The following is a 27,589-nucleotide window of genomic DNA, read 5'->3' on the forward strand; positions in this document are numbered from 1 at the left end:
CTCCCACCTCAGCTCCCCAGTTGCTGGGGCTACAGGCATGCACCACCACACCCAGCTATTTTTTCTTTCTTTCTTCTTTTTTTTTTTTTTTTTTGTAGAGCTGGACTCTTGCCATGTTGCCCAGGCCAGGCTGGTCTGAAACTCCCGGGCTCAAGCAATCCACCCGCCTTGGCCTCCCAAAATGCGGGGATTACAGGAGCCACCATGCCTGGCCTCATCCTTATTTTTAAAAATACATGAGCCAAACAAAAGACACCTTTGATGAGGTTCAGCACATAGCTGTGCTTGTTACATCCAGTTTAAACAGGAATTATTTGATAATATGTTTGCATTTTCTTTTTAGAGACAGGGTCTTGTTCTGTCACCCAGGCTGGAATGTAGTGCTGCAATTATGGCTCTCTGCTGTCTCAAACTCCTGAGTTTAAGTGATCCTCCTGCTTCAGCCTGCCAAGTAGCTGGGGATACAGGTATGAGCCACTATGTCCAGCTAATTTTTAAATTTTTTGTAGAGATGGGGGTCTTGCTATGTTGCCCAGGCTGGTCTCGAACTCCTGCCTCAAGCAATCCTCTTGCCTTGGCCTCCAAAAGTCCTGGGATTATAGGCGTGAGCATTTTAACATATTTTTTCATTTGATTCCCAAGAAAACTTTGAAATAACAGAGATGGGAATGAGCACAGACAAGGCATATGATTTTTACCTACTGTGAGTCTCAAACGACAAGGGTGACGGCCACAGAACCACACAAAACTCATACATATAAGTGTGTTCAAGTGTACAGGGGCTGCTGTTTTAGATTTAAAGAACCTGGCCACCCTTCAGGTAATCAAGGTATTTCCAGAGTACACACACATAAAAGTGCACCTTAAGAAAACGCAGGCCCTGTACAGCGGCTCATGCCTATAATTTCAGCACTTTGGGAGGCTGAGGCAGGAGGATCGCTTGAAGCCAGAAGTTCAAGGCCAGCCTGGGAAACATAGCGAGACCTCGTCTCTCCAAAAAAAAAAAAAAAATTAGCTGGGCATGGTGGTGCTGTCCCAGCTACTCCGGAGGCAAAGGTGGGAGAATCGCCTGAGGGCAGGACTTCCAGGCTGCAGTAAGCTATGATCACGCCACTGCACTCCAGCCTGGGCAACAGAGACCTTGTCTCTAAAAAACCCCAATAATAATAACATAAATAAATAAAACTATTATAAAAGATCAAAAAATCATTTAGCAATCAGATGCATTTGGGAAGAAGAATGGAGCATTTTAATAGAATACTTTGGTTTTCTTTTTTTTTCTTTCTTTTCTTTTTTTTTTTTTTTGGAGACGGAGTCTTGCTCTGTCGCCAAACTGGAGTGCAGTGGCACGATCTCGGCTCACTGCAACCTCCCACTCCCTGGTTCAAGTGATTCTCCTGCCTCAGCCTCCTGAGTAGCTGGGATTACTACTCATTAGTAGTAGTAATCCCAGTGGTGGCACACGCCACCATGCCCAGCTAATTTTTGTATTTCTAGTAGAGACAGAGTTTCATCATGTTGTACAGAAGGGTCTCCATCTCCTGACCTCGTGATCCGTCCACCTCGGCTTCCCAAAGTGCTGGGATTACAGGCGTGAGTCACCGCGCCCAGCCTACTTTGGTTTTCAAACGTTACATTAGGAGGTTCCCTGGTTGACTCACGCTCGTGAGAACACCTCTCCATATTCTACTTGACAGGATACTGATTCACTTGCAAGGGCTCCAGGGAAGATATTAAGAATATTTAACAGGATGGGGGCGGGTAGGGAGAGGGAGAGCATCAGGAAGAATAGCTAATGGATGATGGGCTTAATATCTAGGTGATAGTTTGATCTGTGCAGCAAACCACCATGGCACACGTTTACCTATGTAACAAACCTGCACATCCTACACATGTACCCTAGAACTTAAAATAAGTGTTGAAGGGGGGAAAAAAGGAGAATATTTAAGTAGCAGAGTGCCTGGGCATTGCTCAATCAGAATAGATGCTGAGCCGGCTGCGGTGTGGCTCACATCTGTAATCCCAGTACTTTGGGAGGCCAAGGTGGGTGGATTACTTGAGGTCCGGAGTTTGAGACCAGCCTGGCCAACATGGCTAAACTCTGTCTCTACTAAAAAATACAAAAATTAGCCAGATGTGGTGGCACACACCTGTCATCCCAGCTAATCAGAAGACTGAGGCAGGAGAATCAATTGAACCTGGGAGGCGGAGATTGCAGTGAACCAAGATAGCGCCATTGCACTCCAGCCTGGGTGACAGAGCAAGACTGTCTCAAAAAACAAACAAACAAAAAAGAACAGATGCTAATCTCAGCACGGGAAGGGTTCTGGGGGGCCCCTGCTGTGCCAAGTGGAATCCCTTTTGCTTCAGCACTGCAGAGAGGTCAAGCCAAGGTCTAGAGGTGGGGAGGTACTAGAGTGGGGCTGGGGGCCAAAAAGGCACCATTTATCAACTAACACAGAGGAGATCGGTACTGTGATCCTGAGCGCAGCTGTGCAGGTGGCCTCAGGGGAGCCCTCGCCACATAGCACACTTGAATAGTATGCCACATCGGCCATGCACAGTGGCTCATGCCTGTAATCCCAGCACTCTGGGAGGTGGAGGTGGGCGGATCACTTGAGGTCAGAAGTTCGAGACCAGCCTGGTCAACATGGCAAAAACTGTCTCTACTAAAAATACAAAAATTAGCCAGGCGTGGTGGCACGTGCCTATAGTCGTAGCTACTCAGGAGGCTGAGGCAGGAGAATCGCTTGAACCTGAGAGGGGGAGGTTGCGGTGAGCTGAGATTGTGCCATTGCACTCCAGCCTGGGTGACAGAGCTAGACTCATCTCCAGAAAAAAAAAAAAAAAAGAGTGTGCCACATCACACGTCACACTCATGGTGTGATATAGATTATGCTTCGTCAGACTGTTGTATGAGAAAAAATGCCTGGTTAATCAAACTCAAGTAACAGAGTTATCTAACTTTATCACATGCAGGAAAAATAAAGCATGCATCGAACGCCGTGTACTTGGGTCCCAGTCTCAAGGAAGCAAAGACCCTGTGGTGAGCGCCCACCCAGACGCTTCCCGCGGCCCAATATTGCCAGAACGTTCTTCTCACCATGCAGAATACTCACCATTACTGAGCTCAAGCCCTGGAAGCGGCCTGAAGAGAGAGACACATTGATAAATGCAAGAAGCTCATGTTTCCTCTTTTGTCCACTTAGTTTTATTATTTTTTAAATTTTTACTTATTTAATTTTTTACAGAAGAATATTTATTTATTTATTTATTTATTTAGTTTTTGTTTTTTTAAGACAGAGTCTCACTCTATCACCCAGGCTGGAATGCAGTGGCGTGACCTCAGCTCACCGCAAGCTCTGCCTCCCAGGTTCAAATCATTCTCCTGCCTCAGCCTCCTGAGTAGCTGGGACTACAGGCACCCGTCACCACACCCAACTAATTTTTTGTATTTTTAGTTTCACCATGTTGGCCAGGCTAGTCTTGAACTCCTGACCTCAGGATATCTGTCCACCTTGGCCTCCCAAAGTGCTGGGATTACAGGCGTGAGCCACTGCACCGAAATTTTTGTTTTTGGTTTTTTTTTTGAGACGGAGTCTCACTCCATCACCTAGGCTGGAGTGCAGTGGTGTCATCTTGGCTCGCTGCAACCTCCGCATTCCAGGTTCAAGTGATTCTCCTAAGTAGCTGGGAAACACCTGGCTAATGTTTATTTTTAGTAGAGATGGAGTTTCACCATATTGGCCAGGCTGGTCTCGAACTCCTGACCTCAAATGATCCACTTGCCTCGGCCTACCAGAATGCTGGGATTACAGGCCTGAGCTACCATGCCCAGCCTATTTATTTATTTTTGGAGATGGAATCTCACTCTGTTGCCCAGGCTGGAGTGTAGTGGCGCCATGTCAGCTCACTGCAACCTCCACCTCCCAGGTCAAGCGATTCTCATGCCTCAGCCTCCTGAGTAGCTGGGATTAGAGGCACCCGCCACCACACCCGGCTAATTTTTGTATTTTTAGTAGTGACGGGGTTTCACCATGTTGGCCAGGCTCGGCTCAAATTCCTGACCTCAGACGACCTGCCCACCTCAGCCTCCCAAAGTGCTGGGATTACGGGCGTGAGCCACCGCGCCCGGCCCCACTTAGTTTTATTGGACAAACTTTTGCGGAGTGTTAACTCTATGCTAGGTGCTGTGTGAGCTAAAACTGGGACGGGCTGCCCGTGATCACCAAGGAACAGGGACATGGATACATCTCAAGGAAGCAGAAGATAATGAAGTCACTGCAGGAACAAACCCCCAGCCCAAGTCATGGGGCAGACATTCCTGGGCTGCCACATGCCCACCTTGGGCAAGTCAGAGTCTCCAGATTCACTCTCTTGACTCACTTACCTGATGACTGTGAATTTGATAAACTCAGCTGCCTCCAAGATCCTCCTCATGGAACTGATTTCCAGGTAGCCGGGGGCCTTGAATACCACCCCCGGGGGCATGCCGTCAATCACCACACAGCCAGGGTTGAATGTGATCTTCCTGTAGGGAACTTTCACAGGGAAATCCACGCCAATTGCTTCACCTGTGACGGGATGAGCAGCATAAAACCAGCTGAGTTTGGCTGGGCGCGGTGGCTCACACCTGCAATCCCAGCCCTTTGGGAGACTGAGGCGGGTGAATCACTTGAGGCCAGGAGTTCGAGACCAGCTATGGCTAACATGGCGAAACCCTGTCTCTACTAAAAATACAAAAATTAGCTGGGCATGGTGGCGCATGCCTGTAATCCCAGTTACACGGGAGGGACCCAGGAGGCAGAAATTGCAATTAGCCGAGATCGCCCCACTGCACTCTAGCCTGGGAGACAGAGTGAGACCCTGCCTCAAAACAAAACAAAACAACAACAACAAAAAACACACAAGTAAAACTAGCTGAGTTTGTTCCTTACATTTCCTAAACCAGAATTTAGAAGCATCAAATGACAACACTTATAATCAGTCATTATTATTTTCCAGTGGTACTACGACGTGTGAATATAATCTTAACATTTTCAAATTGGCATGGGTAGTAGACAAACTCAGTTTCTACATCCATTACACAGGCTTATCATGGCGCCTACCTGAAAGGTTTTATGTGAGGATTAAATGATCAAACACATGTTGAGCACAAAAAATAATACCCAAGGTGAGCACTCAGTAAAACAAAGATAGCTATTATTATTATTGTAATTAGTCAATGCTACCAAGCAAAAACTCTTCTGTAAAAGACACATTGACTAATTTTTATCATAGCTCTTTCACAAAAAGATCAATTTCTTCTCTTTTTTTTTTTTTTTTTTTTCCTGAGACAGGGTCTTGCTCTGTCGCCCAGGCTGGAGTGCAACAGCGCAATCTCAGCTCACTGCAGCCTCCACCTCCCAGTTTCAAGCAATTCTCATGCCTCAGCCTCCTGAGTTGCTGGGATTACAGGCATGCACCACCACACCTGGCTAATTTTTTGTATTTTTAGTAGAGATGGGGTTTCACCATGTTGGCCAGGCTGGACTCGAAATTCTGGCCTCAAGTGATCCACCTACCTTGGCCTCCCAAAGTGCTGGGATTAAAAGCGTGAACCACTGCGCCCAGCCAAGATCAATTTCTTGCAAGATAAAGTTTTTTTTTTTTTTTTTTTACAGACCTGGGGGTCACTTTGTTGCCCAGGCTGGTCTCAAACTCCTGGGCTCAAGTGATTCTCTAGCCTTGGCCTCCTAAAGTGCTGGGATTACAGGTGTGAGCCAATGCACCTGACCAAGTATTCTTTTAAAAAGAAGTATTTTAAGTATATGAATTCTGGATATAAAAAGATATAAAAACTTACCAAATTTTCGGCTAAAGAGGTCATTAACTTGTTCTCTTAGCTGTTTAATCTTTTCAATGCTTGATAATCTTTCCTTCTCATTATCTAAAAATAATTAAACAAATAAACAAACCAAGGTTATTCATGTATTTTCTCCCAAGAAAGCTGTTGGGAGAAATGCCTGTTAGCACCCAAGAAAGTGCTTTACCTGGATTGTTATTCAGTTTACTTTTAGCAATAATTAAGCATTTTGGAAATTTGGAAATGGAAGCCATTATAGATAATACAGAATTTTCCAAATCATAACCCTATATAAACATACTACATATTACTTTTAAGGAATATTTTCAATATCATATAAGATAAGGATGTTTACTTTCACCACCACTTTTCAGCCTTAAAATATGAATCTTAGCCAATGAAATATGACAAGTAAAAGGAATAAGAGGTACTAGGATTAGAAGGAAAGGTATATTTTTATTTTCTTTCTTTATTTTTTTCTTTTCTTTTCTTTTCTTTTTTTTTTTTTTTTTTTTTGAGGCTGAGTTTTGCTCTTGTCACCCAGGCTGGTGTACAATGGTGCAATCTTGGTTCACTGCAAACTTCTGGGTTCAAGCAATTAATTGCACCCCTCCCAGATTCAAGCGATTCTTCTGCCTCAGCCTCCTAAGTAGCTGGGATTATAGGTGCCCGCCACCACACCTGGCTAATTTTTGTATTTTTAGTAGAGACGGGGTTTCACCATGTTGGGCAGGCTGGTCTCGAACTCCTGACCTCAGGTAATCCACCTGCCTCAGCCTCCCAAAGTGCTGGGATTACAGGTGTGAGCCACCGCACCCAGTCTATTTTTCTTTGTTTTTTGTTTTTTTGTTTTTTAGAGACAGAGTCTCACTGTGCTGTGCAGGCTGGTCTCAAACTCCTGGGCTCAAGTGATCCTCCTGCCTCAGCCTCCCAAAGTGCTGAGATTACAGGCACATGCCACCATGCCTGGCCCTTTTTTTGTTTTTATTTTTTAGATATTTTTCAACACTTTAAACCTTTATTTACTTTTGAATAACTAAAGCAATCACATGGCTCAACACTGAAGAAGAGTAATATACAGAAACATCTCAAATATCTCTCTCCCATCCCTATCTCAGCTGTCAGTTTCCTTCCCTGGAGGAACTATGTTATTAGATTATCTTGTATATTTCCAGATATATTTTACATACACATATTCAGAAAAGAAGATTATTATTATTATTATTTATTTTTTTGAGACGGAGTCTCGCTCTGTTGCCCAGGCTAGAGTGCAGTGGTACGATCTCGGCTCTCTGCAAGCTCCGCCTCCCGGGTTCACGCCATTCTCCTGCCTCAGTCTCCTGAGTAGTTGGGAATACAGGTGCCTGCCACCATGTCCAGCTAAGTTTTTGTATTTTTAGTAGAGACGGGGTTTCACTGTGTTAGCCAGGATGGTCTCGATCTCCTGACCTTGTGATTCACCCATCTCGGCCTCCCAGAGTGCTGGGATTACAGGTGTGAGCCACCGTGCCCGAAAGGAAGATTATTAATGATGGGCAACAAAACATTTCACCTCTGCAGCCAATTCCAATTCAGCCATAGCTGGTGCTTGGTACTGCCTGCTCTGAGATGCATTTTCCAGGTAATGCCCGGGCTTGGCCAGGAGAAGCAAAATATCTGATTAACAATGTCTGATACGAGCAAGATGCTTGGTGTGTAGCAACTTGCAGCATATTTTATATTCCCAAACTGTCATTTCTTAGTTGTCAGGGTGAACTAAGTGAAAAATGACAGGTCCAAGAGACCGCCCTATGTCAAAAAAGAATTCAGACAAAAGGAAAAATGTAACATTAGTTCATACCTGGAACAGTCACTTGAACGATGTTAAGATCTTCAACACCTGCTGCAGAGTTTGTAACATTGGATGAATTTGTGTTTCCTTAAAACAGAGGTTGAAATTTAGAATTTACCAAGAATAAAGCCAATTCGCCTTTAAATATGTCTAAGTACTGCTTTGATCAGAAGCCCAGACTGATTTTTTTTTTTTTTTTTTTTTTTTGAGACAGGTTCTTACTCTGTCATCCAGGCTGGAGTGCAGTGGTATGATCCTAGCTCACTGCAGCCTCCACCTCCCATGGTCAAGTGATCCTCCCACCTCAGCCTTCTGAGTAGCTAGGACCACAGACATGTATCACCATGCCTGGCTTTTTTTTTTTTTTTTGAGATTGAGTCTATCGCCCAGGTTGGAGTGCAGCGGTGCGATCTCAGCTCACTGCAACCTCTGCCTCCCAGGTTCAAGCGATTCTTATGCTTCAGCCTCCTGAGTAGCTGGGATTACAGGAGCCCACCACCACACTCAGCTACTATTTGTATTTTTTTTAGTAGCGATGGAGTTTCATCATGTTGGTCATGCTAGTCGAGAACTCCTGACCTCAACTGATTCACCTGCCTGGGCCTCCCAAAGTGCTGGAGCCACCACACCTGGCTCTAATTCTTGTATTTTTAGTAGAGACGGGGTTTCGCTGTGTTGGCCAGGCTGGTCTTGAACTCCTGGCCTCAAGGGATCCACCTACCTGGGTCTCCCAAAGTGCTGGGATTACCCAGGTGTGAGCCACCACACCCAGCTCTAATCTTTGTATTTTTAGTAGAGACGGGGTTTTGCCATGTTGGCCAGGCTGGTCTTGAACTCCTGGCCTCAAGGGATCCACCCACCTGAGTCTCCCAAAGTGCTGGGATTACAGGTGTGAGCCACCACACCAGTCTTAAATCACACTTTCAACTTCACTTCTTTTAGATACTCGCACTTAAACTGAGTTCACCAGCTGCAGGCCTGAGCAGTTACTTTTGATATCTGTCTGTCCACTCCAGTAGGAAAGGGGCTATGTCTGAGTGAATCGTCCTTTCCTTTCCATTCTCCCCGCTTAGGTACCCTCCACCCTTCATTCTTTCCTCACTTGAACACAGCACAGATGAGGCCCAGTTGTGGGTCAGTGCTAATGTGAAAGACTTAAAAAAATTTTAATTTTAATTTTAATTTTTAGAGATGGAGTCTTGCTCTGTTGACCACGCTGGAGTGCAGAGGCATAAACACAGCTCACTTCAGCCTTGAAATCCTGGGCTCAAGCGATCCTCCCACCTCAGCCTCCCAAGTAGCTGAGACTACAGGTGTGTGCCACCATGCCTGGCTAATATTTTTGTTAGTTTGTTTTGAGGCAGGATCTCACTCCCATCATGCAGGCTGGGGTATTGTGGCACAATTACGGCTCACTGCAGCCTCGACTTCCCTGGGCTCAGGTGATTGGCCCACCTCAGCCTCCCGAATAGCTGGGACTACAGGTGTGTGCCACCATGCCCTGCTAATTTTTTGTATTTTTAGTAGAGACAGGGTTTCACTACGCCCAGGCTGGTCTCAAACTCCTGGGATCAAGTGATCTGCCCACCTCAGCCTCCCAAAATGCTGGGATTACAGGCATGAGCCACCATGCCTTGCCTAATTTTTTTTACTGTTTATTTTTTGCAGAGATGGCGTCTCACTATGTTGCCCAAGCTTATCTAGAACTCCAGGGTTCAAAATGATCCTCTTGCCTTGGCCTCACAAAGTCACAAAGTGCTGGGATTACAAGCATGCACCATCATGCCTGGTTATTATTTTTATTTTCTTTCTAATTTTTTTGCACAGCTAATTATGTTGTCTACAGCACCCCAAAGTACTGGGCCCTAATGGGAATATGGGCTGCTCTATTATATATACACACATTAGAGATTTCAATCTCTTCCTCACAATTTTTTTTTTAGATGGACTCTCGCTCTGTCACCCAGGCTGGAGTGCAGTGGTGAGATCTCGACTCACTGCAATCTCCGCCTCCCAGGTTCAAGCGATCCTCCTACCTCAGCCTCCCGAGTAGATGGGACTACAGATGCGTGCCACCACGCCTGGCTAATTTTGTGTTTTTAGTAGAGACGGGGTTTCACCATGTTGCTCAGGCTGGTCTCAAACTCCTGGGCTCAAGCAACACACCTGCCTTGGCCTCGCAAAGTGCTGGGATTACAGGCTTGAGTCACTGAGCTCAGCCATCCTACCCGCAATTAATCCTATTAGAAAGAATGAGAATCATACTTGGCAATGGGGCGTTTGGCAACTAACCTTCGATTTTCACCTCGGCTTCAGGGTCCTCATTTGGTTCTTCTGAAGGCACCAGAGGAGTGGAATCTTGAAAAAAAAATTTCTAAAATGACATTCATTATTAAGTATTCTCCTCATATTCCAACACATTACTGCTCCTATACCAAAAACGTAGCTTATCCTGGCATTTTAAATACATTTCATATAGAATAAATATAAACATAATTTTAATTTTACAAGCAATAATAATAGGATAATAAACAGTAATTGAGCCCGGCACTGTGGCTTACACCTGTAATCCCAGCACTTTTGGGAGGCTGAGGTGGGCAGATCACTTGAGGTCAGGAGCTGAAGACCAGCCTGGGCAACATGGTGAAACCCCATCTCTACCAAAAATACAAAAATTAGCCAGGTGTGGTGGCGCACGCCTGTAATCCCAGCTACTCAGGAGGCTGAGGCAAGAGAATTGCTTCAACCTGGGAGGTGGAGGCTGCAGTGAGCTGAGTTCGCAACACTGCACTCCAGCCCGGGCGATAGGGTAAGACTCTGTCTCAAAAAAAAAAAAACAGGATCATTTTGGTAATCCATGTGTTACTATCTCTCTAAGGCAGATACACAACTAAGGTTAAGGCCACAGGCCACATTGCCTGTAAATGGACAGAGATGTCCCATGCCTCTAGGTTTGGGAAGGAAATCTTTGTTATTATTATTATCATTTGAGACAGTCTCACTCTGTCGCCCAGGCTGGAGTGGAATGGTGTGATTTCAGCTCACTGCAGGCCCCGCCTCCTAGTTTCAATCAATTCTCGTGCCTCAGCCTCCACAGTAAGTGGGATTACAGGTGCTTGCCACCAAACCCGGCTAATTTTTGTATTTTTAGTAGAGACGGGGTCTCACCATGTTGGCCAGGCTGGTCTTGAACTCCTGATTTCAGGTGATCTGCCCACCTCAGCCTCTCAAAGTGCTGGCATTACAGGCGTAAGCCACCATGCCCGGCCCTTTTTTTCAATTATTAATTTTATCTTGGACATACATAAACCACCTTAGGAATTTAGACTTTATTCATATGATGCTCAATATTTATATATGAATGGAGGGAAGTATTATCAAATTTTACTTCTAATGCAAGAATTTCCTAAAATATTATTCAACTCTGTCCAAAAGTATTCTGTCATGCCATGCAAAAGACAAAGCAACAAACAGCAAGTTAACTTCCATATTCAGGTGCTTTAAGTAGAATTACTCTGTGTTTTATAACATCACAGATCAGAAGTACAAGAAGAGATAGAGCCCTTATTATTATATCTTAGGACAAGAATTCAACCATTAATAGTTTTCTGAGAAGACAGGCATGCCAGGAAATCACCTTCTTTATTACATATAACTTGCATGTATAAAAGAGTATGTTCTCTGTAAAATGCTATAAACTTTCAGCTGGGCACGGTGGCTTACGCCTGTAATCCCAGCACTTCGGGAGGTAGAGGCGGACGAATCACTTGAGGTCAGGAGTTCGAGACCAGCCTGGCCAACATGGTGAAACCCCATCTCTACTAAAAATACAAAATTTAGCTGGGCGTGGTGGCGGGTGCCTGTGATTGCAGCTACTCAGGAGGCTGAGGCACATGAATCACTTGAACCCAGGAGGCAGAGGTTGTAGTGAGCCGAGATCGCGCCACTGCACTCCAGCCTGGGTGACAGAGTGAGGTTCCGTCTCAAAAAAAAAAACAAAAGAGAAAGAGTATGTTCTTTGTAAAATACTATAAACTTTTTTAAAAGAGAGAGAGAGAATGCTGCATTTTCCTAACCTTCCATTGGTAATTCCATTTCTATTGCTTCATTGCTTGTGGAAGAAGGATGGCTTCCTGAAAGAAAAATAAATAATATAGAACAAAGGGAGAAATATAAAAATGAAAAAAGAAATCATTGAATACAATGCAAACAATTCAATACCCACACAGGAATACACTTGAAATACTTCTGCCCCTTGAAATAAAACTGGGTGTGCGCGGGGGCTCACGCCTGTAATCCCAGCACTTTGGGAGACGGAGGCAGGTGGATCACCTGAGGTCAGGAGTTCGAGACCAGCCTGGTCACCATGGTGAAACCCCGTCTCTACTAAAAGTGCAAAAATTAGCTGGGCGTGGTAGCAGGCACCTCTAGTCCCAGCTACTCAGGAGGCTGAGGCAGGAGAATCACTTGAACCCGGGAGGCAGAGGTTGTAGTGAACCGAGGTCACACCACTGCACTCCAGCCTGGACGACAAGAGCAAGACTCCACCCCCCACCAAAAAATATGAATAAATAAATAAACCTCAAACAAATGATCCTTTGTTTACTTTTTTATTATTTTATTTTGGAAAATTTGAAACATACCAAAGCACAGAGATCACACAGTGAAACACCCACGACCACCAGTCCATGTAACCTTGTTTCATCTGTACCCACCTCACCCCTGTGCCCACTGGGTGGGTAAAGGGAAGTCCCAGCAGTCATAAAATTCCATGTGGTAATACCGTAGAATGAATAAGTAAGACATAAGGGCCTCTCTTCCTTTTGCATTACCACAATATCACGATTACCCTCAAAATTAACAATCGTTCTTCATCCCTGTCTGATATCTAGTCATTGTTTAAATTTCCCTAGTTGTCTATTTCTTTATTTCTTTATTTATTTTGAGACAGGGTCTCACTGTGTCACCCAGGCTAGGATGCAGTGGCGTGATCTTGGCTCACTGCAACCTCCACCTCCTGGGCTCAAGAGAGTCTCCCACCTCAGGCTCCCAGGTAGCTGGGACTATAGGCACATGTCACCATACTCGGCTAATTTTTTTTTTTTTTTTTTTTTTGAGATGGAGTCTCCCTCTGTCGCCTACACTGGAGTGCAGTGGCTGGATCTCAGCTCACTGCAAGCTCCGCCTCCCGGGTTTACACCATTCTCCTGCCTCAGCCTCCCGAGTAGCTGGGACTACAGGCACCCGCCACCTCGCCCGGCTAGTTTTTTGTATTTTTTAGTAGAGACGGGATTTCACCGTATTAGCCAGGATGGTCGCGATCTCCTGACCTCGTGATCCGCCCGTCTCGGCCTCCCAAAGTGGTGGGATTACAGGCTTGAGCCACCGCGCCTGGCCTACTCGGCTAATTTTAAAAATTTGTTTGTACAGACAGGGTCTCCTGTGTTGCCAAGGCTGATCTTGAACTCCTGAGCTCAGACAATGTGCTCACCTCGGCCTCCCAAAGCACTGGGATTAGAGGTGTGAACCACCACGCCCAGCACATAAATGTCCTTTTTTTAAAAAAGTTTTTATTTGGAAAATGTGTTTTATGTTTTATTTTATTATTTTATGTATTTATTTTATTTGTAGACAGTCTTACTCTGTTGCCCGGGTCAGAGTGCGGTGATATGATCAGGATTTCCTGCAGCCTGGACCTCCTGTACTCCAACAATCCTTCCACCTCAGCCTCCTGAGTAGCTGGGACTATAGGCATACAGCACTGAACCTGGCTAATTTTTATTTATTTATTTATTTATTTGAGACAGAGTCTCACTCTGTCACCCAGGCTGGAGTGCAGTGGCACAGTCTTGGCTCACTGCAACCCCTGCCTTCCAGGATCAAGCAATTCTCCTGCTTCAACCTCCTGAGTAGCTGGGACTACAGGTATGCGTCACCACGCCCGGCTAATTTTTGTATTTTTAGTAGAGACAGGGTTTCACCATGTTGGCCAGGCTGGTCTCCAACTCCTGACCTCAAGTGATCCACCCGCCTCGGCCTCCCAAAGTGCTGGGATTACAGGCGTGAGCCACTGTGCCCAGCTAATTTATTTTAATACTTTTTTTGTAGAGATAGGGTCCCACTGTGTTGCTTAGGCTGGTCTTGAACTCCTGGGCTGAAGCAATCCACCTGCCTCAGCCTCCCAAGTGATCCCAAGGCACTTTTCCCAGTGCCTGGACCGGAAACTTAAAATTTACAGAAAAGTTGCAAAAGTCAAATAGTACAAAGATCCATGTACCTTTTGCCCAGATCACACAATGTTAACGTTTTACCCGGTTTCCTTTCATCGGGATGTCTTTCCCTCCCTCCCTCCCTCTCCCCTCCCTCCCTCCCTCCCTCTCCCCTCCCCTCCATCTGTCATCTATACAGGTGTATATACACACACTTTTTAATATTTTTCCTGAACCATTTGAGGGAAAGTTACATACATCATAGGCCTTGATCTCTAAATAATTCAGTGACTGTTTCCTAAGAATAGGGACATTCCTTTACACAATCACAATAAAGCTTTTAAAACCAGGACATTTAGCCGCAAGATGACACCTTGATTCGTTTTATCACGGGTATTGCAATTTTCTCAGCTGACTCAAATGTCCTTTAGAGCTTTTCTCTTTTCAGTACAGGATCCAGTTTAGGGCCAGGTAGCATTTCCAGCTGTTGTATCTTTTAAATCTCCTTTAATCAGGAATGGTTCCATAGTCTGTCTTTGTGTTTTATAACATTAACATTTTTTACGAATAGAAATCCCCTCCTCGGCTGGGCGCAGTGGCTCATGCCTGTAATCCCAGCACTCTGGGAGGCCAAGGCAGGCAGGCTGCCATCACCTGAGGTCAGGAGTTTGAGATCAGCCTGGCCAACATGGTGAAACCCCTTCTCTGCCAAAAACACAAAAATCAGCCAGACATGGTGGTACACGCCTGTAATCTCAGCTATTCTTGAGGCTGAGCCAGGAGAATCACTTGAACCTGGGAGGTGGAGGTTGCAGTGAGCCACAGTCATGCCACTGCATTCCGGTCTGGGCGACAGAGCGAGACTCTGTCTCAAAAAAAAAAAAAAAAAGTAAACCAACGAATTTCTCTGAGTTTCTCACATTCTGGATTTTATTGACTATGTCCTTGTGGTGATGTTTTCATATGTGCCTGTATTCCATGTATCTCCTAAAAATTGCTGGTTAGCTCTAAAGGCTGGATCAGACTTAGGTCTGATTTTTTTGTTTGTTTTTTTGTTTTTTGGGACACAGTCTCACTTCAGCACCTAGGCTGGAGTGCAGTGGTGTCATTATAGTTCGCTGCAGCCTTGACCTCCCAGACTCAAGCGATCTTCCCACCTCAGCCTCCCAAGTAGCTGGGGCTACAGGCATGCGCTACAACGCCTGGCTACTTTTTGTATTTTTTGTAGAGATGCGGTCTCACCATGTTGCCCAGGCTGGTTTGAACGCCTGCCTTGGCCTCCCAGAGTGCTGGGATCACAGGTATGAGACACTACACCTGGACTGGTTTGATTTTTTTTTGTTTGTTTTTGAAGAATCCTTGACAAAAGTGGTGTGGTGTACTTTCTGCTGGATCCCATCAGGAGACCAGTGACCAGTCAGTTCAGGAACTGTCAGTCAGGTCTGTCCATGATAAAGTCTCCATCAGACTTTTATAAAATGGTTGTAATGGTGACTGACAATTATTGCTAAGACGCATTGCTTCATTAGGTCATGATTCACAAAATCATGACAGTCGTGACAATTTATGACTTCTTTTTAAAAGCCTTATGGGCAGGGTGTGGCAGCTCATGCCTGTAATCCAGCACTTTGGGAGGCCAAGGTGAGTGGATCACCTGAGGTCAGGAGTTCGAGACCAACCTGGCCAATATGGCAAAACCCCATCTCTACTAATAATACAAAAAATTAGGCTGGGCGCGGTGGCTCAAGCCTGTAATCCCAGCACTTTGGGAGGCCGAGACGGGTGGATCACAAGGTCAGGAGATCGAGACCATCCTGGCAAACACGGTGAAACCCCGTCTCTACTAAAAAAATACAAAAAACTAGCCAGGCGAGGTGGCGGGCGCCTGTAGTCCCAGCTACTCGGGAGGCTGAGGTAGGAGAATGGCGTAAACTCGGGAGGCGGAGCTTGCAGTAAGCTGAGATCCGGCCACTGCACTCCAGCCTGGGCGACAGAGGAGACTCCGCCTCAAAAAAAAAAAAATAAATAAATTAGCCAGGCGTAGTGGCATATGCCTGTAATCCCAGCTCCTCAGGAGGCTGAGGCACAAGAATCATTTGAGCCCAGGAGGCAGAGGTTTCAGTGAGTGAAAATAGCACCACTGAACTCCAGCTTGGGCAACAGAGTAAGATTCTGTCTCAAAAAAAAAAAAAAAAAAAAAGTATGTGGAATTAGGCCAGGCATGGTGGCTCACGCCTATAATCTCAGCACTTCTGGAGGCCAAGGCTGGAGGATTACTTGAGCCCAGGAGTTAGAGACTAGCCTAGGCAACAAGGTGAGACCTCATCTCTGTAAAAAACAAATAAGAGTACATGGATTTAGGTTAAATAGAATCTATTTTATAACTGTAGGATTATTTACTCTAAATGGCAATATGCTAAATCCTAGGTAAACATACATGGGTGTTCGCCTGTTTTTCAGACAGGTAGTAATTAAAATCTTCCATCCCAAATAACTTTTGGGGAAGAAAATTATCATCAAACAGTATTACCTTGCATATTATAGTGATAGTAATTAGGATCTTCTGATTCTTTCTTGACTGCGACAGCTTCTGCTTTCAGAGAAATGCCTTAGAATGCAATGGAAATTATAAAATTGTATGTTAGGTTAAGTTTGCCAACAGATAATATGACTAGCTAATATAAGTTAATTAATACAGCAGTGTTACAATCAGCAAAAGAATTTGTAGCTCACCCACTATGAACAAATTTGACCTCTTGATACAAAAACAGAAATACTATAAATATAAAATAATGTACATATAGAAAACATATTTATGTATTTATGTATATTTATATAAAAATAATATCAATTGTAAAATCACTAGAAAAGGAAAGAAGGAAGGAGGGGACCGAGCACGGTGGCTCACGCCTGCAATACCAGTACTTTGGGAGGCCGAGGCGGGCAGATCACTTGAGGTCAGGAGTTCGAGACCAGCCTGGCCACCATGGTGAAACCTGTCTCTACTAAAAATATAAAAAATAGCTGGGAGTGGTGGCAGACGCCTGTAGCCACAGCTACACGGGAGGCTGAGGCAGGAGAACTGCTTGAACCCAGGAGGTGGAGGTTGCAGTGAGCTGAGATAGAGCCACTGCACTCCAGCCTGGTTGACAAAGCGAGACTCTGTCTCAAAAAAAAAAGGAAGGCAGGCAAGGAGGATGAAGGAAGGCATCATGAAGATGGGAAACCTTAGTTCTGGTTCTAGTCCTAGTTTTGGGAGATTTTCCCATTCATGGTGGCTGAATATCCACATGCATTTACATGAAATGCTGTGAAGGGCCGGGCACTGTGGCTCAAGCCTGTAATCCCAGCACTTTGGGAGGCCGAGACGGGTGGATCACAAGGTCAGGAGATGGAGACAATCCTGGCTAAACTGGTGAAACCCCGTCTCTACTAAAAAATACAAAAAACTAGCCGGGCAAGATGGCGGGTGCCTGTAGTCCCAGCTACTCGGGAGGCTGAGGCAGGAGAATGGCGTGAACCCGGGAGGCGGAGTTTGCTGTGAGCTGAGATCCGGCCCACTGTACTCCAGTCTGGGCAACAGAGCGAGACTCCATCTCAAAAAAAAAAAAAAGAAATGCTGTGAAGATTATTCTGTCATGGAGCCTGAACTGACATGTATAATCTTTTTTTTTTTTTTTTTTTTTTTTGAGACAGAATCTCACTCTGTTGCCCAGGCTGGAGTGCAGTGGCCGGATCTCAGCTCACTGCAACATCAACCTCCCAGGTTCAAGGGACCCTCCTGCCTCGGCCTCCCAAGTGACTGAGACTACAGGCACGTGCCACCACACCTGGCTAATTTTTGCATTTTCAGTAAATGACGGGGTTTCATCATGTTGGCCAGGCTGGTCTCGAACTCCTGACCTCAGGTGATCCGCCCACCTTGGTCTCCCAAAGTGCGGGGATTACAGGCGTGAGCCACCATGCCGGGCCAGGCACTTATAATCTTAAGGTACCCACTACAATGGAATGGATTTCAAAACCTGGAGAAGATACATCAGTAAAATCAAAGGCCTTTATCAGAGAAAGGTGTGGTTGGCTGCAAAAACAGGCTCAAGACCTCTCCCATCCCAGGATGTACATCCCTTTGCAATTTGACTCTCCCATGCTTCTTTTCTAGAAGTCTGTTTCTCTGCCATTTTGTTATATTTTTTGAGACAGAGTCTCGCTCTGTCACCCAGTGGAGTGCAGTGATGCGATCATGGCTCACTACAACCTCTGTCTCCTGGGCTCAAACGATCCTCCTGTCTCAGTCTCCCGAGTAGCTGGGACTACAGGCATGCATCACCATGCCTGCCTAATTTTTTATTTTTTGTAGAGTTGGAGTTTCACCATGTTGTCCAGGCTCGTCTCAAACTCCTGGACTCAAGCAATTTGCCTGCCTTGGCCTCCCAAAGTGTTGGGATTACGGCTGTAAACCACGGCGCCAGGCCATTCTCTGCCCCTTAATCTGGCCCTGGCTGTGTACTTGCTTTGGTCAATGGGACATCAGCAGATGGGATGCAAACAGAGGCTTGAGAAGAGTTTGATCATCTGTGCCTCCTGCTTCTAGAACCTCATCACCATGGGAGCCGGCCTGGGGTGCTTCCTATAGGGTATGAGGCCACGAGGAGAGAGATCCTGATGTCCCAGCCAAGGCCTCAGACACACAGTCATCCGGCCCTTGCTGAGCCAGTCCAGCCAACACATAGAAATGTAAGAGAGACTAAATATTCCATTCCAGCCATTCCATTCCATTCCATTCCAGCCATTCCATTCCATTCCATTGGAGTCCTCCCCCTTCCCCTTCCCCTTCCAGCCCAGGCTGGAGTGCAATGGCATGATCTCGGGTCACTGCAGCCTCCACCTCCCAGGTTCAAGTGATTCTCCTACCTCAGCCTCCCGAGTAGCTGGGACTACAGATGTGCACCACTATGCCTGGCTAATTTTTGTATGTTTAGTGCAGACAGGGTTTCACCATGGTGGCCAGGCTGGTCTCCAACTCCTGACCTCAGGTGAACCACCCGCCTCGGCCTCCCAAAGTGCTGGGATTGCAGGCGTGAGCTACCACACCCGGCCTCATTTCAGGATACGTTTAAATACAGCAATAGATGACCCATACTAAAATATACATGTGACTTAACCATGAATGTTTATTCGACTTTTTTTTTTTTTTTTAAGATGGGGTCTGGTTCTGTCACCTAGGCTGGAGCACAGTGGTGTGATCTTGGCTCACTGCAAGCTCTGCCTCCTGGGTTCCCACCATTCTCCTGTCTCAGCCTCCCGAGTAGCTGGGACTACCGGCACCCACCACCACACCCGCCTAATTTTTTTTGTATTTTTAGTGGAGACTGGGTTTCACCATGTTAGCCAGGATGGTCTCGATCTCCTGACTTTGTGACCCATCCACCTCCGCCTCCCAAAGTGCTGGGATTATAGGCATGAGCCACCGCACCCAGCCAACCATTTTGTGTTATAATAGCAACACAAAAAAAAAACTGGCACAGCTTGGGGTTCATTGTTTAGCATAATTTATAAGTTCTGAGGGGTCGTCTGAAAACCTTTAACAGCTCTGTTGTTATAAGGATAGTGAAGCTAAACATTTAAAAATCTGATTGTCAGCCGAGGACGGTGGCTCAGACCTGTAATCCCAGCACTTTGGGAGGCTAAGGTGGGCAGATCACTTAAGCTCAAGAGTTCAAGACCAGCCTGAACAACAGGGTGAAACCCCGTCTCTATTAAAAATACAAAAACCAGCCAGGTGTGGTGGCGGGTGCCTGTAATCCCAGCTACTCGGAAGGCTGAGGCAGGAGAATTGCTTGAACCCGGGAGGTGGAAGTTGCAGTGAGCTGAGATCTTACCACTGCACACCAGTCTGGGCGACAGTGAGACTCTGTCTCAAGAAAAGAAAAAAAATTGGCCTGGTGCGGTGGCTCATGTCTATAATCCTAGCACTTTGGGAGGCCAAGGCGGGTGGATTGCCTGAGCTCAGGAGTTTGAGACCAGCCTGAGCAACAGGGTGAAACCCCGTCTCTACTAAAATACAAAAAATTAGCCAGGCGTGATGGCGTGCGCCTGATTCCAGCTACTCAGAAGGCTGATACAGGCGAATCAGTTGAACCCAGGAGGCGGAGGTTGCAGTGAGCTGAGATGGTGCCACTGCACTCCAGCCTGGCAAGACTCAAAAAAAAAAAAAGACAAGACAGAAAGAGAGAAAGAAAGAGGGATGGAAGGAAGGAAAGAAAGCAAAAGAAAGAGGGAAGGAAGGAAGGAAGGAAGGAAGGAAGGAAGGAAGGAAGGAAGGAAAGAAAGAAAGAAAGAAAGAAAGAAAGAAAGAAAGAAAGAAAGAAGGAAAGAAAGAAAGAAAAAATTAAAACCAGGGAGATGTTTCTTCTATGTAGCAAATGCTATCAAAAGAAATAAGGAGCAATTGAGGACCAGCTCGCAGGAGCCTGCCAGCAGCTGGTACCAATCCGTATCGCTTCATGAAGTCTACAGTAGGAAGTTTTGTGAATAAGGAAGCATATTTTTGTTAAAATGAAACCACATCTCCAACAAAGGCACGTACGAACCACACATCTAGCCCAACAGCTGGTGAGGAAGGAAACTCGGCCCCTGGGGACACTGATCACTTCTCACTCTCACCCCTTTCATCTTCCCAGGTTCTTCTTCTTCTTCTTTTTCTTTTCTTTTAGAGACAGAGTCTTGCTCTGTCACCCAGGCTGGAGTGCAGTGGTGCCATCTTGGCTCACTGCAACCTCTGCCTCCTAGGTTCAAGCAACTGTCCTGCCTCAGCCTCCTGAGTAGCTGGGATTACAGGCGCCCACCACCATGCCTGGTTAATTTTTGTATTTTTAGTAGAGACGGGGTTTCACCATGGTGGCCACGCTGGTCTCAAACTCCTGACTTTAGGTGATCCGCCCACCTTGGACTCCCAAATTGCTGGGATTACAGGCGTGAGCCACCATGCCTGACCTCATCTTCCCAGTTTGTATGTGGAGCCTGTGGCTTGGGGTATTTTTTAAAATTCTCTGTGACCAGGTAAGACACAGGCAGAACATATCTGAGCTCTGAAAACATCCCAGGCTAAAATTGAGTGGGCAGGAGTTTGAGGCCTGTCAGGTCAGAAACAAGACTAAGATTCCACAGCTGACCTGTGCTCACAGCTGAATTGTGCTGAGCTGAAATACTATGCCTGCTTCTCTCCATTCAATTTGTCTTGGTTTGACTTAGAACCACTGCAGAGGAGAAGCATTCTCCTGCTTCAGCCTCCCAAAGTGCTGAGATTACAAGCGTGAACCTTTCCACTTTTAATGCTTTCAGTATTTTCCCATCCCTTGATTAAACATTTGGGTTTAAACTATTTTTGTTGTTGTTGTTTCTTTTTGAGACATTTTTTTTGTTCAGACTCTCATCTGAAGCTGGAGCTTCTGCTAAGCACCTGTTTGCATGGGAATGGAAGGGACATGAGCACCCACAGTTGTGGCGAAAAGATCCCTGGGTGTGACAAAGGAGGAGCTGGGCCAAGGACACCCACCGTGTCCCTGGACCTCCCAAGGAATCCCAGGAGCCTCGAAGCATAAACCACATCTTCACTGTCTTAGAGACACTGCTGTCCTTACTTCATTTTACTCATGCTAAAGGCTCTATTTTTCCTTTTTCTAGACCTTTCTTTCTCTCTCTCTCTTCCGTTCTTTCTTTCTCAGACAGATTTTCACTCTGTCGCCCAGGTTGGAGTGCAATGGCACAGTATCAGGTCACAGCAAACTCTGCCTCCCGGGTTCAAGCAATTCTCCTGTCTCAGCCTCCCAAGTAGCTGGGATTACAGGTGTGAGCCACCACACCTGGCTAATTTTTGTATTTTTAGTAGAGATGGGGTGTCACCATGTTGGCCAGGCTGGTCTGAAACTCCCGACCTCAGGTGATCTGCCTGCCTCCCAAAGTGCTGGGATTACAGGCCTGAGCCACTGGACGCAGCCAGATCTTTGTTTCTTAACATAGAATATTGTTTTTCTTTTGGATTATGATTATTATTTCTTGGAGCCAGGGTCTCGCTCTGTTGCTCAGGCTGGAGTGCAGTGGTGCAGTCACGGCTCACTCCAGCCTTTATCTCCTGGGCCCAGGTGATCCTCCAACCTCAGCCTCCCAAGTAGCTGGGGTTGTAAGTGCACGCCACCATGCCTGGCTAATTTTTTATTTATAAATATTTTTTGTAGAGATAGGGTCTCGCTCTGTTGCCCAGGCTGGTCTCAAATTCCTGGGCTCAAGCGATCCTCCTGCTTCAGCCTCCCAAAGTGCTGAGATTACAAGTGTGAATCTTTCTACTTTTAATGCTTTCAGTATTTTCCCATCCCTTGATTAAACATTTGGGTTTAAATTATTTTTGTTGTTGTTGTTTCTTTTTGAGACAGAGTCTTGCTCTGTTGCCCAGGCTAGAGTGCAGTGGCACGATCTCGGCTCACTGCAACCTCCACCTCCTGAGTTCAAGCGATTCTCATGCCTCAGCCTTTCGAGTAGCTGGGATTACAGGCACCTGCCACCATGCCCAGCTAATTTTTTGTATTTTTAGTAGAGACAGGGTTTCACCATGTTGGCCAGGCTGGTCTCGAACTCCTGACCTCAAGTGATCCGCCTACCTTGGCCTCCCAAAGTGCTGGGATTACAGGTGTGAGCCAGTACACCTAGCCTAAATTTTTTTTTTTTAATCTTAACCTGTTAACATTTTTCCTCTAATTAATGCTAGTTTTCTTTCACTGAGGAGGGAGGAGAAGCAAGAATGTGGTCAACTACTCTCATCCACTGAAGAGGGATTTTTTTTTCTAGCATACACTGTCATAGTAATGTACCTATACTGTAAAACATGTAGAAATGACAGAAAAGTCCAAAAAAGCAGTAAAGTATGTCCAAAAATGAAAACACTGCTCTATTTGTGAGTCAAGTAATAATTCCAATTTTATATTCAAAATGTTTTACTCATTTCAAATTCAGGTTCTAATTCAACTATAATTAAAATAATATTTTGTCCACAAATATGTGTATTTAACAACGTCTTAGTCCCCAGTATTTACTGAATTAGAAGGTTCTCGCTCTCTTTTTTTTTTTTTTTCCTTTTTTTCTTTTTTGAGACAACGTCTCTCTCTGTCACCCAGGCTGGAGTGCAGTGGCACCATTACAGCTCACTGCAGCCTCGACCTCCTGGGCTTATGCGATCCTCCCACCTCAGCCTCCTGAGTAGCTGGGATCACAGGCATGCACCACCATTTTTTGTATTTTTTGCAGAGATGAAGTCTCACCATGTTGCCCAGGCTGGTCTTGAACTCTGGTGTTCAAGCAATTCACCTGCCTCGGCCTCCCAAACTGTTGGAGTTACAGTCGTGAACCCCTGTACCCTGCCAAGACTCTGTTTTCTAGATATTTGAGTAAAATAATGGTTCTTCTGCAAATGAGGCTCCATTGAGGTTAATTCGTGCCCTGGTCTTTATTTATTTATTTATTTATTTATTTATTTATTTGATAAAACAAAAGAAAGGTGTCAAATGATAACCTGCTAGATACTTGTTTTTGTTTTTGAGACAGAATCTCACTCTGTAGCCCAAGCTGGAGTGCTGTGGCACCATCTCGGCTCACCGCAACCTCCACCGCCCAGGCTCAAGCGAGTCTCATGCCTCAGCCTCCCGTGTAGCTGGGACTACAGGTGCACACGACCATGCCCAGCTAATTTTTTGTATTTTAGTAGAGACAGGGTTTTACCATGTTGGCCAGGATGGTCTTGAACTCCTGAGCTCAGGCGATCTGCCTGCCTCAGCCTCCCAAAGTGCTGGGATTACAGGCATGATCCACCATGCCCAGCCTTGTTTGTTTTTTTGAGACAGGGTCTTGCTCTGTCACCCAGGCTGGAGTGCAGTGGCACCAACTCAGCTCCCCGCAGCCTCAGCCTCCTGGGTCCAAGCAATTCTCTTGCCTCAGCCTCCCGGGTAGCTGGGATTACAGGCACGCACAGCCACGCCCAGCTACTTTTTGTATTTTTAGTAGAGACTGGGTTTCACCATGTTGGCCAGGCTGGTCTTGAACTCCTGACCTCAAGTGATCCGCCTGCCTTGGCCTCCCAAAGTGCTGGGATTACAGGTGTGAGCTACCGTGCTTGGCCGATTCTTGATTCTAAAAGCATCATGGTACCCACCAGAATCTTCCATGGGTTCAGTTTTCACACTGATGGGGCCGCAGCTGCAAGGAGAAGGGAACCCTGGTCAGGATGGGCAGGGTGAGGACCAGGCAGAGCCGCCTGGACACGCTAAGCTCAAATGCCCTGGGTCTCCACGGCACCAAATCCCCCTCCTCCCATCAACCAAATGCAACACTGCCTCCACTCTAACATTAACGTTCTTAATAAGTTGTTCCAAAATTAAACGTGTCTACTGAAAATAGTCTTCTAATTCCAAAGGTCTTTCTGGACAAAGAATAGGACAGAAAGTAAGGAAGAGAAGAAGCACACTAACCCTTTACACTGCACTTAAATGCTGTAAGGAGGCCTGTCATCCAAAAACGAACACTGTGCATAGCTGTGGATTTTAGTTTTTATGATTTATCTTTTACCTTTCATTTGATGATACTATGGATCTCTCAGCATCTGTTACCATCCCAGGGCCACCTGTGGAGGAATAAAAAGACATACACCAGCCCCTTTTAGCACCTTGGAAAATGACTAACATCCGAAGGCATAGAAATTGACAGCAGACACACAGAAAACGGAACTCCCAGATCGAAGCCATCGTGGAAAAGTCATTGAGAGAGAAACTGACTCAAAGCAGCCGCTGTGTTCCGAGGCCATTTGTGTGGGCAGGATGGGGATTACCGAGGAGTGTTTTGGGGCCAGAGCATGGGCATGGGGCCGAGCCTCAGCTCACCAGCTGGGCTGCCTCCAGCAACTCACTAAACCTCCCTTGGCCTCCACTTCCTTGTGAACACGGTGGTTGTGGGAGGATTCATGAATATATGCAAAATGACTACAACAGTGCCTGTACATTGTAAGCACTAAGTTACAGCTGCTATGACACGAGCTTCCCCTTGATCTGTGGTTTCGCTTTCCTCAGTTTGTTCCCCAAGGTCAACCAAGGTCTCCAAAGAGTAAACGGAAAATTCCAGAAATAAACAATTCAGAAGTTTGAAATCACACGTTGTTCTGAGCAGTGTGATGAAGTGTGGTGCCGTCCTGCCTGGATGTGACTCATCCCTTTGTCCTGCAATCCACACTGTCTACACTACTTGCCCATTAGTCACTGAGTAGCTGGCTCTGTTATCAGACTGATGGTCCTGGGAAGGCTGCAGTGCTTGTGCTCAAGTCACCTTTTTTTTTTTTTTTTTTTTTGAGACAGAGTCTTGCTCTGTCGCCCGGGCTGGAGTGCAGTGGCCGGATCTCAGCTCACTGCAAGTTCCGCCTCCCGGGTTTACGCCATTCTCCTGCCTCAGCCTCCCGAGTAGCTGGGACTACAGGCGCCCGCCACCTCGCCCGGCTAGTTTTTTGTATTTTTTTTAGTAGAGACGGGGTTTCACCATGTTAGCCAGGATGGTCTCGATCTCCTGACCTCGTGATCCACCCGTCTCGGCCTCCCAAAGTGCTGGGATTACAGGCTTGAGCCACCGCGCCCGGCCTTCAAGTCACCTTTATTTGACTTCATAATGGCCCCAAAGTGCAACAGCAGTAATGAGAGCATATTGTTATAATTGTTCTATTTTATCTTTAGTTATCGCTGTTAATCTCCTACTGTGCTTGATTTATTGATTTATTGAGATGGATCTTGCTCTGTTGCCTGGGCTGGAGTGCAGTGGCATGATGTCGGCTCACTGCAACCTCCACCTCCCGGGTTTAAGCAATTCTCCTGCCTCAGCCTCCCGAGTAGCTGGGACTACAGGCGCACACCACCATGAGTGGCTAATTTTTGTATTTTTAGTAGAGACAGGGTTTCACCATGTTGGCTAGGCTGGTCTCAAACTCCTGACCTCAGGTAATCCACCCACCTTGGCCTCCCAAAGTGCTGGGATTACAGGCATGAGCCACCACGCCTGGCCTGTGTTTGATTGATAAATTAAACTTTCTCATAGGTATGTATAGATAGGGAAAAACAGTATATGTAGGGTTCTGTACAACCCATGGGTCTGGGCATCCACTGGGGGTCTTGAAGCATATTCCCCAAGGATAAGCGGGGACCACTGTATTATTGTTTTTCTGTGATGGTGATACAAGTCAGTTGGGACAACAGTCCATGGCCACCTGCCACCCTGTCCCCTCACTTCTCCTTTAATGTGAGTTAGAGGATGACAGGAACTCACCATCGCTCCCAAAACAGACTTTACCCCGGCTCAGAAGAACTGGAGCATGTCATACACCCAGCAGGTGCCTTGTGAACTGTGCCACCCCCGACCCCTGCCATCTCCTTACTCCACCTAGGCAGTCTCAGCAAGACATTCTCTTTTATTCTTATTTATTTATTTATTTATTTATTTATTTATTTATTTATTTATTTATTTATTTTTGAGACAGAGTCTCATTTTCTCACCCAAGCTAGAGTGCACTGGCACAATCTCAGCTCACTGCAAACTCCACATCTCGGGTTCAAAGCGATTCTCCTGCCTCAGCCTCCTGAGTAACTGGGATAACAGGTACCCGCCACCACGCCTGGCTAACTTTGGTAATTTTAGTAGAGATGGGGTTTTACCACGTTGACCAGGCTGGTCTTGAACTCCTGACCTCTAGTGATCTGCCCACCTCTGCCTCCCAAAGTGCTGGGATTACAGGTGTGAGTCACTGCGCCCAGCCAGGTTTTTTTTTTTTAATAGCTACACATGTATTTTTCTTTTCTTTTCTTTTAAATTTATTTCTTCTAAAAAAAAAGGGCGGGGGGAGGAGGGAGATACATCTACAGAACGTGCAGGTTTGTTACCTAGGCACATGTGTGCCACAGTGGCTTGCTGCCCCTATTGGCCCGTCCTCTAAGTTCCCTCCCCTCGCCCAAATTCAAGTTTTAATGAAGAAGAAGCTCAGAAGAGCCACCAAACCTGAGAAGCTGTCACTTACCCAGCTGACTCTCTGGTTCGAGGAAGGGTCTGCAAGAAAAGCAACACCGTTACCCAGCATGGACATACGAAAAAAGGATGACACATCTGAACAGTCAGCTCTGAATCCCAACAGGCGGAACGCACGAGTGAATTAAAATTACGCGATCAGTTTCATCTTTAAATGAACTGAGGGGGTGGGGGTGCAGAGCGTGTCACCTATTTATGATGAATGAAATCCCTGCTTTGTTCTCCAAAATCCATTTCAGGGTTTCAAGGTTGTAATTCTCAGGGTGTTGAAAGGCAACGCCTTCTGGAAGCCCCTGCACTACCACAGCCGACTGGTCTCGCAGCATCTTCTCATAGGGAACAGGCACCATCACCGTCGTCCCTAAGGCTTTACCTACAAGAACATGCAAACATCTTTAGATGGTGTGAACCTAATGTTCCACCAGTGGTTCTTTTAGGGTTTTTTTTTTTTTTTTTGTAGAGACGGAGTCTCACTCTGCCACCCAGGCTGGAGTGCAATGGCGAGATCTCGGCTCGTTGCAACCTCCGCCTCCCGGATTCAAACAATTCTCCTGCCTCAGCCTCCCGAGTAGCTGGGACTACAGGCACACACTGCTACACCCAGCT

At 46.1% G+C, this 27,589-nt stretch overlaps 1 protein-coding gene across 2 annotated transcripts in view; it reads right to left on the bottom strand.

Annotated features, from left to right (window-relative positions):
• LOC111547037 (general transcription factor II-I repeat domain-containing protein 2B) overlaps nt 1-27,589 on the bottom strand; it is a 63,248-nt gene that overhangs the window by 3,117 nt on the left and 32,542 nt on the right. For both annotated transcript variants that reach the window (XM_023218664.3, XM_023218663.3), the window contains 11 exons: nt 27,173-27,356; nt 26,976-27,004; nt 24,497-24,551; nt 24,084-24,127; nt 16,416-16,493; nt 11,753-11,809; nt 9,969-10,034; nt 7,686-7,763; nt 5,846-5,929; nt 4,391-4,574; nt 3,120-3,148 (listed from right to left, as the gene is read on the bottom strand). In XM_023218664.3, coding sequence (XP_023074432.1) covers nt 3,120-3,148; nt 4,391-4,574; nt 5,846-5,929; nt 7,686-7,763; nt 9,969-10,034; nt 11,753-11,809; nt 16,416-16,493; nt 24,084-24,127; nt 24,497-24,551; nt 26,976-27,004; nt 27,173-27,356 — 888 coding nt within the window. The remainder of the gene's footprint in view (nt 1-3,119; nt 3,149-4,390; nt 4,575-5,845; nt 5,930-7,685; nt 7,764-9,968; nt 10,035-11,752; nt 11,810-16,415; nt 16,494-24,083; nt 24,128-24,496; nt 24,552-26,975; nt 27,005-27,172; nt 27,357-27,589) is intronic.

This window comes from Piliocolobus tephrosceles, chromosome 8, assembly GCF_002776525.5.
Source record: "Piliocolobus tephrosceles isolate RC106 chromosome 8, ASM277652v3, whole genome shotgun sequence".
Lineage (NCBI taxonomy): Eukaryota > Metazoa > Chordata > Mammalia > Primates > Cercopithecidae > Piliocolobus > Piliocolobus tephrosceles.